The sequence below is a fragment of the Citrus sinensis genome, chromosome 2 (genome assembly GCF_022201045.2).
Source record: "Citrus sinensis cultivar Valencia sweet orange chromosome 2, DVS_A1.0, whole genome shotgun sequence".
NCBI lineage: Eukaryota > Viridiplantae > Streptophyta > Magnoliopsida > Sapindales > Rutaceae > Citrus > Citrus sinensis.
The window spans coordinates 31,976,191-31,989,836 of record NC_068557.1 but is presented as its reverse complement, the minus strand read 5'-3'; the positions used below and the strand labels follow the sequence as shown (position 1 = coordinate 31,989,836).

Here is a 13,646-nt window from a genome sequence, read left to right as displayed (position 1 = left end):
AAAAAGGAGGGATAAGGGGCAAACGAAAAACGTGGGACAAAGGGCGGCTATAAAAGAGAAAGACATCGAAGAAGACAGGACAGAAAAACTGAGAGAGGGGAAACGCTGCCAAATTGCAACCAGGCCATTTCCTTACAAATTTCTTAAATCCATATTACACTGTTTTCCCGTAAACACCTTGTGCTAACTTAGGCATCGGAGGGTTTACGCCGGCAAAACCACCGGCGTCTCTGATCCGTTTTTGCTGAACGCAGGTCTAGTGAGAGAGGGAAGGGCGATTCCAACCCCAGTGGTTCGAGTGACAGTTGATAACACAAACGTTGGTGACAGAATCTGGTCGGTCCAAGGGCGAGCAGATTTCAGCATCAACACATACATCATTTTCAATTCTTTATATTCTGGCTCAGGTTAAAGGCGATGAGAGAGGGACCGCTATCAAACAGTGAGACTAATTAAAAAATATGTATACAACTTGGTATTTTTTGAGCATTTATAATTTACATTATTACAGAATATCATGATTGATGGACCAATTAATATATGACTGCAACTACATATTTGGTGCTACAATACATTTTTTTCTATACCAATATTAATGAGATGATTTCACAATATTAATGCATGAATAACAATATCTTATTTTACATCATTTAAGAAATAAATTTCGTATTCTAAACTTTCTTAACATATCAATCTAATGATGGTATTACATAACACATGAGCCCTGAAAAAGATCTACTCTCACTTTTTTTTTTTTAATACTGATTAATCATCAGATTACTGCATTACACAGATATTTACAACAACTGCTATTGTAGCAGAGATATTATACTGATATTTACAATCAGATATACATAATTGTGACTTATATATTATGACATTGAATTCTATGAAGTACATGCCCAAACAAATAACCCCTCACATGAGAGGAATGTCCATACTCCACTCGCATTTCGCAAGAGAAAATGATTTTTTTAGAAGTATAAAGAACATTTAGCCCCCACAATGTTTTTGTGGGGGCTAGAACTACTGCCCTCACAATACTTGTGAGGGCAGCAGCCCACCACTTCGGCCAAGGCCGAAGTGATCTACTCTCACTTGCTTGTGCTGGGGCGGGCTCAAGTTTTATGCAAGCCCAGTGATCCATTTTTTTTTTCAAAATTTATTATTCATTTAAAAAACAAAAAATCTCTTCGGCTCTCGATCCCTCTGCCTCGCACAGTTCGTTTGGTAGGTGTTGGCTCTTGAGGAGTTCCTGTGGGTGGCGTCTACGTGATGTTTGGCTGAGGACTGCCGAGTGCTGGCCGCCGGCTGTCGGTTGGCGTTTTTTGAGAAAAGTTAAATGAAGGACCAATATTTAAACTTTGTAGTCAACAAAAAGTTGACAACTTAGACGGCGTTACCTCACCTAATGGGACAATTATTTTTGAAAAATATTATACAATTTCCCTCAAAGCAAAACAAACTTTATATTATTTAATAGTTTGAATTAGGTTTACAAATTACACACATGGTGCCATGATCTTCATATAAATATATAAGGTTTTGGTCTTTTTATACCAACTCTAAAGGTTGCGAATTTATTAAAATAAAGACACTAAAAATATTATTTTAATAAAATTCTTCTAGTCTACATAAGGAAAACAAAATAAACGATATTGAAATAAAAAAAATAAAAATCCTAAAAGAAATAACAAAATAACTTAAAACAAAAGAATGACCAATAAAGAAACGGAAATTTCGACTCGAACATAGGGTAGAACAACTCTAACATTCTAGGTTTTGTTATGGATTTAGTTCTTCTTATTGCAAGATTCAAAATAATATATTGTATACTCAAAATTGACACTTTTAGCTTTAAGTTACAAGTCACAAATTGAAACAATTTGATAAGAGTAAATTGAAACAATTTGAACTTTTTTCTTCAGAAGCACTGTAATTGAACCAAAAGCCGCTTATGGGTTTGTAGCTACAGTTATTGAGATGTCTATTTAATTATATTTTAACATGATCTGAGCTTGAACTGTAGAATGCTTTAATTTATGACGAACGAAGGACTTTATCTGCTGCCCTGATGTACGATATGGCTTTAATTTAATGGAATCTGCAGGATAGGTTAGCCGATCTTGAAGTAGAAGTCGACTCTATGAATCTTCACGTTAAGAGATGCAAAGGAGTCTTGAAATTGTCTGGCGCTCTCCTGGTGGATTGCAGAGAAAATTATCTTCACTTAGAAATCTAAGTTTCGGCTGTAATCTTCAAAGGGCAATCCCCTTCTCAATATAGTTTAAATTGCAACGGCCATTTCAATTCAATTGGTGCAAAGATGCTCTGTTCTATTTTTATCTTATTTTATTCCGTTTTTCATTTCTCTACTATGATTTTTTTTTTTTCTTATTGTTTTCGTATGACTGAGCTGCTTAATTAATTTATTTTTGCCACCATACGTTTCCAAGGAAAAATAAAATCGTATGACTGACAAAAATTTTAGGAAGAAACCGAAAGAACAAAGCCCAAAATTGAATCGGACGAAGTTTCCCTTGAAGTTTCCCAAAATTTAAGCGGATCCTTAAATTAATAGGCTTTTCATGCAGAGAAATTTTTTTTAATACTTGCACCTAATTAGCAATGGGTAAAATTATTTCAACTTAAAATTTTGAGACATTATTTTTCACACCACTAGATTTATTGAAACTAATAGCACAAAATTTATATCAAAGTGTTATAATTGATATGTACTTCAAAATGACCCTTTCGAATTCCTCCCCCACCAATGCAATGACAAAAGGTACCAACTTTTGCTGTAAAAAGTGTTGATAAAAAATTTTCCCCAAAACCTCTCTCTCTTTTTATCTCCTTTGTTTTTTTCCTCACGAATTTGCAAATTGAGCCAGCTTAATTTGTGAAGGAATCTAGGGCTGTCCCCTCTTACCAATACAAGTCCAACCAGAAACAATCAAACACTCCAAAAAGGGGCTCCCTCGTGTCCACAATTTTTAGGTCCATACATCGGGTTTTTGATTGGATACGTGTCTTTTAAGTTGTCAAGTGTAAGGCAATTCTTGTATTGAATTTGGACCACGTCCTTTTACTTTTTATCACAACCCCATAAAAAATCTATTCTACATTGGCAAACCCTAACATACATTTTTCTGGTCACGCCGTCGCCTTGGCTTTGTCCGTCAAGGCTGCCACTTCCATTTCCGACCATCCATAGCCACTAGTAACCGCCAAATCGCCGCCGATCAGCCGGATCTGTGGAAGTTAAAAAGTTTCTAAAATTTTTTAACCGGATTTGAACAACATACGACCCCTTTTTTTATCTCGATGACGGCGTAGTAATGTTGATGGTTGATCGGCAAGTCGAATGGCAGTGGCGGTGAGTAACACGCGCCAGTGACACCGGCGGCGGCGGTCGCACGATCCGGCGACTGTTAAAATTAATATTTATATTTTCAGATTAAATAAATTTATTTTATTAAGCTTTTTAAATCATTATTTAAATTTAATTAATTTAAAATTATCTATAATGTTGAATTGATAAAATAAATTTATAAATAATAATTATGTGATTATATTAAATAAGTTAAAAGTTGAAGGGGTATTTGTGGAAGATTTAGTTTTCAGCACACAGGGAATTTGAATTCTTTACTTCTTAGTGTAGAATTTAAATTATATATTGTAATGGATATTAAATTTCAATAAAAATTAAATTCTTATAAATTATGTTAAACCAAACAACGGAAATAAAAAAGAAATTCAAATTATTTTCCTCTCCTCTACCCTCTCCTTCCAACCAAACACAACCTAAGATGATGTTTGGTTTGAAGAAATGTTAGAGAAATCCTTCTATATTTATCTTTTTTGTGGAAGCCCACGAGTACTGTCATTAGATTGAATTAAAACCATACTAACTGTGATGAACAACAAATGTATGTTATTCATCTTATTTAATTGATTCTTTTTATTGTTTATATTGACTTCATAATTATATTACATTTGGTATGTCACAACATAATATGTTCATCATAATTGATCTAGATATTATAATAATTAGAAAAATGATATTTGAATGATAGAAAATAATATTTTTTCTTTTTTTAGTATCGATGATCAGGTTGATTCTATGTTGTAATTAAAAATATTTAGGTTAAATATTGTATTCCATTGAAATATTTACATATGGCGGCCTCGTAAGACCTTCCAACAAACAAACTCACATAATACTTATTTTTTATCATAATTTTATAATTATTGTTGCGATGAATAGGCTAATTTCAAACTAATTAATCATACGATCATATTATACTTATATGATTAAGAGGTAAAATTTATGTTCTATTTATGTGTTATACTGAAGTAATCCTTAAATAATTTGTAAATATGTCTAAATAAAATAATAAATAAATAATCAATTTCTATATATCTCGATTTGTGTAATGGTAGTCATATGTTTCAATATGTACACTCTAAGATGTGTTTATAGAAATATCATTGTAATTGTTTGTATTGCCTCAGTTGCCTCGTGCTTTTGTCATAACAAATGTATTTTACTTATTTATTTATCCTTGGAAAATGATAACTATTGTATAAAACTTAATTAATTAGCATTTTTCTTAAGCTTTTTTGAAGGATTTTTAAAAGTTAAATAATATGATGTTGTAACTTTTAAAATAATTGTTATTAGTTATACAAAAGAAATAATTAGCTGTGAAAATAATGAATTAAACGTTTAGTAAAATTTATTTTAAAAAGTATTGTGATTTACTTATGTGTTTAGAAAATCTTAAAATTGAATTATTTTAAGAATGTAAATAATTAAATTGAACATAATATTAAATAAAGTTTATTTACACATTTATAAATATGTAGCTAAAAATATTTTTTATTGTGTATATATAATAATAATTAACTAAAATAAATATTTATATTACTAATTTTATTTTATTATCTCAATATAATTAGTAATAATAATAATTTCTTTAAATTTAATGATTTTATTTCTTATAAATAAATAATTTTAGATTTTTACAGTAAATATACATGAAATTATATAAAATAAAAAATTAATTCTCAAAATCAAATTTTAAAAAGTTATTCTTTTCTTATTTTTTAAAATTTAATTATAAGAGATAAATTTGTCAAATATAATTTTATCAAAAATAATTTTTTAAAAATTTTTAAATCATAAAATTAATTTTTAATTTTTCAAAATTATTTACAGCGTCCAAACGCACTTCCAAGCATGGACCCTTAGTATTATTTCGATACAAATAAGAGATAATATAATGAGGATCCCTATCTTACATGCACGTAAGATAGGGATTGCCATATAATGAAAGAGAAAATACGGAATCACATGTCTTAATATAATAATGCCACGTGATTATAGTTCGCCGGTTAATCACAGCCTTGAATCATACAGGGGTCCCACCGTAGGTCAAATCACCGGCTTGATATTGCAAAATCCAAACAACTAAAGTACTAAACCCCAAAGAAGCCGTTACCCTAAAAAGCCACAGGCAAATCTCAATCGTTGATCTGAATTCATCAGTCATACTTCAGTAACAGCCAGTGACTCTAAGGAATCCTTAGAAACAAGATAATTTAAAACGACAGTAAATAGATCATCTTCTAGATCATATCTCACACTTGCGACTTCACTCCGACTTTCTGGTAAGCTCTCTTTTCTTCCTCTTGTTTTGGTCTTTTTGATCTCCGACCTTTCATAAACTTGGATCGGCTCCAATGCGACTGATATTTGTGTCTCTTGTTAGTTTTTATGTTAATTTTTGCTATGACTGACGGCTGAGGCTTACGTTACGTTTCTGAATTATGCTGGAGACTTTTATTTGATACGTTTCTATTCTATCGGATCAAGAAGCGTCTCATTTTTTTTTCCTTTTTAGCAATTTTTTTAAAACCAAAATTATGAAAATCATATTTTTGAAATTAAAAAAGTGATTTTTATCTGAAAATCATTTTTCAATGTCGCATCTTACGCTTCTTAAAGTTTGGGTTACTGTTATCTCAAGTCTACACATCCGTAATTGTGTCATGAAATTAATGCTTGTGTGTTGCTTAGACTGATGATTTGTGTTTGTCTTATTATTCATATTTACATCGTTGTGAATGGAAACAGAGTGATTCCATATCAAAATGGCTGAGGCTTCTCCTGCTGCTGCTAATGCCGAGTTGCTGGAATGGCCAAAGAAAGATAAGCGACGCCTCCTTCATGCTGTGTATCGTGTTGGTGATCTTGATCGCACCATCAAGTATGTCTTTAACACATTAACTGCTCCTGATGTAGTTGATTATTTTGGGTGCTTGGATGTCCTCATATTCTTCTGTACTTTTGTCTTCAGATTTTACACCGAATGCTTTGGGATGAAGCTGTTGAGAAAGAGAGACGTCCCGGAAGAGAAATACTCAAATGCCTTTCTTGGATTTGGCCCCGAACAGTCTCACTTTGTTGTGGAGTTAACGTACAGTATGGTGCTCTTACTTTGTCTTTGTCTAACATAAGAGTTACTACTTCTTGAAAATTGCATTAGAATTGTACTTCTTGGGAAATGATTATGAATGGGGTTATATTTTTTTTCTATCTATTTCTGAGATTTTACTTTGCTATTGATTCACAGACTATGGTGTAACTTCATATGATATTGGAACTGGTTTTGGCCATTTTGCAATTGCAACTGAAGATGTAAGTGTCGTAAAATATTTACTGATTTTGAGCACTGGTTTTTATCTAAGCACTGAAATTGACCTAGCATACCATGGAATTTTAAGGTTTACAAACTGGTTGAAAACATTCGTGCCAAGGGTGGCAATGTCACTAGAGAGCCTGGTCCAGTTAAAGGTGGAACAACTCACATTGCCTTTGTGAAGGATCCCGATGGTTATATTTTTGAACTCATCCAGAGAGGTCCAACTCCTGAACCACTCTGTCAAGTAATGCTTCGCGTTGGCGATCTTGGTCGCTCCATCAAGTTCTATGAAAAGGTAGTATGACAAAAGGTCTATCTTCTGCTTGGATGCTGTATGAGTAACTGGATCTCTTACTCCCATTTCTTGCTAAACCTGTTGCAATGGGTGTGTTTAACTGTGAATCCAGTGGTTCATTTCCATCGCTAAAGCTGTTGTGGATCATCTTGCATTATGCCAGCACTTTTTTCGTTATTGTCCAACAGTGGATCAATTGTAGTAGTTATCAAATCTGCTTATAGTTTGCTTTTTAATCCAAAGGATCTGCCATTAAATGATGTTGTGTTTGTTGGGTCTCTGCAGGCTTTGGGGATGAAACTGTTAAGGACAGTTGATAAACCTGAATACAAGGTGAACTGCCTCTTCTTTTGAAGATTTTATTCACTTTAATTAGGGGGACCCATATTAGTAATGGACCATGGAAAGGCTTATAGAGTTCTGTATTTTCTATTTTGGTGGTTTCATTTATATCGCAGTACACCCTGGCCATGCTTGGATATGCTGAGGAAGATCAGACTACTGTTCTGGAGTTAACTTATAATTATGGTGTGACTGAATATACCAAGGGAAATGCATATGCGCAGGTAAATATAAGTCCTAGTGGAAGCATCAGCAACTATTTCTTCATTTGAGAACACCCTTATTTTTCATGATTGTGGTATCATTTGTAGGTTGCTATTAGTACTGATGATGTATACAAAAGTGCTGAGGTTGTCAACCTGGTTACCCAAGAGCTTGGAGGGAAGATAACTCGGCAACCCGGATCAATCCCTGGACTCAACACCAAAATCACCTCTTTCGTAGACCCAGATGGCTGGAAAACGGTAATTTTCTCTGATGTCTTTGAATTGATCATTTTTCTCATTTGCGGCACTTAATGCATAAAAAAATGAATGTATTTTTATTTTTTGTATTAACATTCCAAGCAATGGTCGCTCATGTTATGGTTATTTTGTGTCGATTTGTAGGTCCTGGTTGACAATGAAGATTTTCTGAAGGAAATTCAGTCGGAATAATGATGTCATGGTAGGAGGAGTTTTGCAAAACACTTGCATAAAAATAAATCCTACTACTGTACTATCTGTATGAATAAATTACCGTGTCTGGTATTGAAAGCCACCGATATGCCTGTTACGATATCGGTGGTTTGCTGCTATGTGATGTGATGAATTATTAAATTGAGATCTACTGCTTAAATTTGGATTACGTTGCTATGCAAGCGTTTATTTTTTTGTCTGAAATTTAAATAAGTGTGAGTTTTTCTAAAGTCTGAATGGGTCTGAATACGAAAATCTTAATGACATGTTTGTTTTTTTTTTTTTAATATCTGAATATAAGTGATATTTTGTTTGTTTTTACAATAAAAAACATCTTAAATTTGATTGTTTGACATTTATGTCTTTGTAAATTAAAACAAAAAAAAGAGGATTCTATTTTTTTAGTTTAAGAAATAAGTTATTTTACATAGATATTTTTAGAATATAATATTTATTTGTTATTTAAATATTTTTTTATTTAGATAAAAGTCACAAAATTTTATTTTTTTTATTTTGGATGTAAATATCTGAAAATGAGACAAGTTTTAAAAAATAAACAAATAAATTTTTTTAAAAATTAAAATTAATAAAATTTCGGAATTTAGACATTTAACAAATAATTATTTAGTGAACGGCTGGCTGATCTTGTATGTAAAGGGCTTCAGTTTGACCGTCGAGTCGGCCTTGCAGCTTGTTTCATAGCGTTAGGCTTGATGGAAGAATTCACGTCAATCAATCTCCAATCGAGACTAAACTGTGACGACTTCAAAGAGAAAACGAATGCGAATGAAAACTTCACTGAATTTAATTGAGAAGCAGTATCCATTTTCATGCATTTGTTTACGGATAAGAGGAATCGTGGCCCCTTTTCCCGTGTCACCAGCCGAATTTTATTTAGGGAAATTATCTCTTAACTATTTTAAGAATAAGAGTTAAAAAAATAATGCAATGATTTTTAAAATAATTATTGTCGGTTTTATTGTGAAAATAATCAGTTGTATAGAGTGTTTAGTTATTGAGAATGGAAATGAATAATGCGTTTATTTATTTTAATAAGATATGAAATCACATGTTTAATATAATAATGCCACGTGATTATAGTTCGCGGCTTAATCACAGGCACAGCCTTGAATCATACACGGGTCCGACCGTAGGTCAAATCGCCGGCTTGATATTCCAAAATCCAAACAACTAAACCCAACGAAGCCGTTACCCTAAAAAGCCACAGGCAAATCTCAATCGTTGATCTGATTTCATCAGTCATCCTCCAGTAACAGCCAATGACTCTAGAGGAATCCATGGAAGCAGGATAAATTTTTTTTTTCGGAGGATAGAAACAAGATAATTTAAAGAACAAGATAATGTAAGTTCAGTAAATAGAGGGTTGGTATAATTGTGTATAGCTGCACTTAATCATTGAATTTAGTTATAGTGAGAGACGCAATAATTAAGTATTTGCATTTAATGATTAAATATAACTATAGTATGATACTACAGTTGCACCATAGCTAAGTCTGGAAAATAGATCATCTTCTAGATCATTTCTCACACTTGCGGCTTCACTCCGACTTTCTGGTAAGCTCTCTTTTCTTCCTCTTGTTATGGTCCTTTTGATTTCCGACCTTTCATAAACTAGGATCGGCTCCAATGCGACTGATATTTGTGTCTTCTTGTTAGTTTTTATGTTCATTTTTGCTATGACCGAGGCTGAGGCTTACGTTACGTTACTGAATTATGCTGGAGACTTTTATTTGATACGTTTCTATTCTATCGGATCAAGAAGTTTGGGTTACTGTTATCTCAAGTCTACACATCCGTAATTGTGTCATGAAATGAATGCTTGTGTGTTGCTGTATACATTTCTAAAGAGAATAGTACGATTATTTTTTTATTAGACTGATGATTTGTATTTGTCTTATTATTCATATTTACATTGTTGTGAATGGAAACAGAGTGATTCCATATCAAAATGGCTGAGGCTTCTCCTGCTGTTGCTAATGCCGAGTTGCTGGAATGGCCAAAGAAAGATAAGCGACGCCTCCTTCATGCTGTGTATCGTGTTGGTGATCTTGATCGCACCATCAAGTATGTCTTTAACACATTAACTGCTCCTGATGTAGTTGATTATTTTGGGTGCTTGGATGTCCTCATATTCTTCTGTACTTTTGTCTTCAGATATTACACTGAATGCTTTGGGATGGAGCTGTTGAGAAAGAGAGACGTCCCAGAAGAGAAATACTCAAATGCCTTTCTTGGATTTGGCCCCGAACAGTCTTACTTTGTTGTGGAGTTAACATACAGTATGGTGCTCTTACTTTTTCTTTGTCTAAACATAAGAGTTACTACTTCTAGAAAATTGCATTAGAATTGTACTTCTTGGGAAATGATTATGAATGGGGTTCTATTTTTTTCTATCTATTTCTGAGAGTTTACTTTGCTATTGATTCACAGACTATGGTGTAACTTCATATGATATTGGAACTGGTTTTGGCCATCTTGCAATTGCAACTGAAGATGTAAGTGTCGTAAAATATTTACTGATTTTGAGCACTGGTTTTTATCTAAGCACTGAAATTGAACTAGCATACCATGGAATTTCAAGGTTTACAAAATGGTTGAAAACATTCGTGCCAAGGGTGGCAATGTGACTAGAGAGCCTGGTCCACTTAAAGGTATGACAACTCACTTTGCCTTTGTGAAGGATCCCGATGGTTATATTTTTGAACTCATCCAGAGAGGTCCAACTCCTGAACCACTCTGTCAAGTAATGCTTCGCGTTGGCGATCTTGGTCGCTCCATCAAGTTCTATGAAAAGGTAGTATGACAAAAGGTCTATCTTCTGCTTGGATGCTGTATGAGTAACTGGATCTCTTACTCCCATTTCTTGCTAAACCTGTTGCAATGGGTGTGTTTAACTGTGAATCCAGTGGTTCATTTCCATCGCTAAAGCTGTTGTGGATCATCTTGCATTATGCCAGCACTTTTTTCGTTATTGTCCAACAGTGGATCAATTGTAGTAGTTATCAAATCTGCTTATAGTTTGCTTTTTAATCCAAAGGATCTGCCGTGAAATGATGTTGTGTTTGTTGGGTCTCTGCAGGCTTTGGGGATGAAACTGTTAAGGACAATTGATAGTCCTGAATTGAAGGTGAACTGCCTCTTCTTTTGAAGAGTTTATTCACTTTAACTAGGGGGACCCATATTAGTAATGTATTTTCTATTTTGGTGGTTTCATTTATATCACAGTGCGCCCTGGCCATGCTTGGATATGCTGAGGAAGATCAGACTACTGTTCTGGAGTTAGCTTATAGTTATGCTGTGACTGAATATACCAAGGGAAATGCATATGCTCAGGTAAAGATAAGTCCAAGTGGAAGCATCAGTGACTATTTCTTCATTTGAGAACACACTTATATTTTCATGATTGTGGTATCATTTGTAGGTTGCTATTAGTACTGATGATGTATACAAAAGTGCTGAGGTTGTCAACCTGGTTACCGAAGAGCTTGGAGGGAAGATAACTCGACAACCCGGACCAATCCCTGGACTCAACACCAAAATCACCTCTTTCGTAGACCCAGATGGCTGGAAAACGGTAATTTTTTCAGATATCTTTTAATTGATCATTTTTCTCATTTGCGGCACTTAATGCGTAAAAAATGAATGTATTTTCATTTTTTGTATTAACATTCTAAGCAAGGGTCGCTCATGTTATATGGTTTTTTTGTGTCGATTTGTAGGTCCTGGTTGACAATGAAGATTTTCTGAAGGAATTGCAGTCGGAGTAACGATGTCATGGTAGGAGGAGTTTTGCAAAACACTCTGGTGCATAAAATTAAATCCTACTACTGTACTGTACTATCTGTATGAATAAATTACTGTGTCTAGTATTGAAAGCCACCGATATGCCTGTTACGATATCGGTGGTTTGCTGCTATGTGACGAATTATTAAATTGAGATCTACTGCTTAAATTTGGATTACGTTACTGTGTTATTATTTAGTGAACGGCCGGCTGATCTTGTATGTAAAGGGCTTCAGTTTGAGCCGTCGAGTTGGGCTTGCAGCTTGTTTCATGGCGGCAGGCTTGATGGAAGAATTCACGTCAATCAAATCTCCAATCGAGACTAAACTGTGACGGCTGCAAAGAGAAAAACGAATGCAAATGAAAACTTTACTGATTTTGATTGAGAAGTCGTCTCCAATTGCAAGCATTTGTCTGTGGATGAGAAGAATCGTGCCCCCTTTTCCCATATCACTCGCCGAATTTGATTCAGGGAGATTATCTCTTAACCATTTTACGAATAAGGGTTAATTTGGCAGTGCAATAACTTTTAAAATAATTATTGTCGGTTGTGTTGTGAAAATAATTAATTGTAAAGAAAATTAGTTAAATATTCGGTAAAAATTATTTTTAAAGTGTTCTGAACTTTGAAAGCAGTCGTATGCGTTTGTCAAATTTGATGATTAAATTATTATAAGAATATAAATAATTAAGTTGGACTATATTTATATATTTATATGTTTATAGATGTGCATATAAGAATATAAATGATAAAATTTGACATAATGTTAGAATAAAATATTTTTTTATTGTGTATGTATAATAATTGATAATTGAAATAAAATATTTTATACTATTAATTTTTTAATTTTGTTATCTCAATATAATCATTAATAGTAATAATCCCTTTAAAGTTAATGATTTTATTTCCTAATTAATAAGAATAAGTTTAGATTTTTATAATAGATATGAGAATATGTATGAAATTGTATTAAGTATAAAAATGATTTTCAAAATCAAATTTTTTAAAAGTTACTCTTTCTTTTTGTTGATGAAGTGACTTTGCTAAAAATGATTTTTCAACAAATTTATCAAATACCAAAATTAACTTTTTAACTTTTGAAAATCACTTTTAGTTCCTGTTTGATATGGTTTATCTAATAGTCATAGGTACTTAGTTAATCTCATAAGCTCTTATTGAAATTATTGTTATTGTTTAGTTGCTTTTTTAGTAGAGCTTTTGAAGTTTAAATAAACTATTTTGTTTCTACTAGTAAAAACTCAAATTTTAGACTTTTGAGACTAGAGGTTAGAAAGCTTTTTTGAGTTATTAAAATATATAAAAATATCCTCCTTTATTTGACAATCTTATTTTATTCTTTTCACAACATAATTTTAAAAGAATTGTCTATTAAGTAATTTTATAATTTTTAATAAAAACTCTCATTGACAACCAAATAACTAATTTTCTTAGATAAAAATTCTATTTGTAAAAACTCTACTAATTAAAGCTTTACTTGTAAAAACTCTACCAACAAAATCTCTACATAAATTAGCTCTATTTAATCCTCCCAAAAGCAATCTTACATGGGTCTTAAAAAGTATTTAAAGTATGAGTAATTACTGTTAGCTTTTTATAATATCTTAGAACTACTTCATGGTTTAATTTTATATCAAGGACAATTATCTAAGAAAATAAAAGAATATTTTGAGAGACTCGAGGAGAAAAATTCACCTTAAATTATTTAATGGTGGCTGAAAGAGTTAATATTACTTGATATAAAATTGAAGGCGAATATAAGATATTGGTGTATGACTTGTATTTTTAACATTTTTTAA

The 13,646-nt window shown here is 32.6% G+C and overlaps 2 protein-coding genes across 4 annotated transcripts; both read left to right on the top strand.

The window, feature by feature from the left end:
* The first annotated feature begins 5,528 nt into the window (after positions 1–5,528).
* LOC102626646 (lactoylglutathione lyase GLX1) lies at positions 5,529–8,193 on the top strand. The gene is made up of 9 exons (XM_006467357.4): positions 5,529–5,676; positions 6,143–6,275; positions 6,366–6,490; positions 6,642–6,706; positions 6,793–7,005; positions 7,291–7,338; positions 7,464–7,571; positions 7,659–7,811; positions 7,956–8,193. Exons 2-9 carry the CDS (start codon positions 6,160–6,162, stop codon positions 8,001–8,003), a joined length of 876 nt encoding a protein of 291 aa, XP_006467420.2. The 5' UTR covers positions 5,529–5,676; positions 6,143–6,159; the 3' UTR covers positions 8,004–8,193.
* On the top strand, positions 5,561–12,006 carry LOC102626939 (putative lactoylglutathione lyase). Of its 3 annotated transcripts, none has more exons than XM_052434702.1 (9): positions 5,561–5,676; positions 9,977–10,109; positions 10,200–10,324; positions 10,476–10,540; positions 10,627–10,839; positions 11,125–11,172; positions 11,271–11,378; positions 11,467–11,619; positions 11,765–12,006. In XM_052434702.1, the coding sequence occupies exons 2-9, from the start codon at positions 9,994–9,996 to the stop codon at positions 11,810–11,812; spliced, it is 876 nt and encodes a 291-aa protein (XP_052290662.1). In that variant the 5' UTR covers positions 5,561–5,676; positions 9,977–9,993; the 3' UTR covers positions 11,813–12,006. The 3 variants fall into 3 exon arrangements, with proteins under 3 accessions (XP_052290662.1, XP_006467421.1, XP_052290663.1); XM_006467358.4 differs by lacking the exon at positions 5,561–5,676 and adding an exon at positions 9,417–9,599; XM_052434703.1 differs by lacking the exon at positions 5,561–5,676 and adding an exon at positions 9,848–9,866.
* Positions 12,007–13,646: the final 1,640 nt, after the last annotated feature.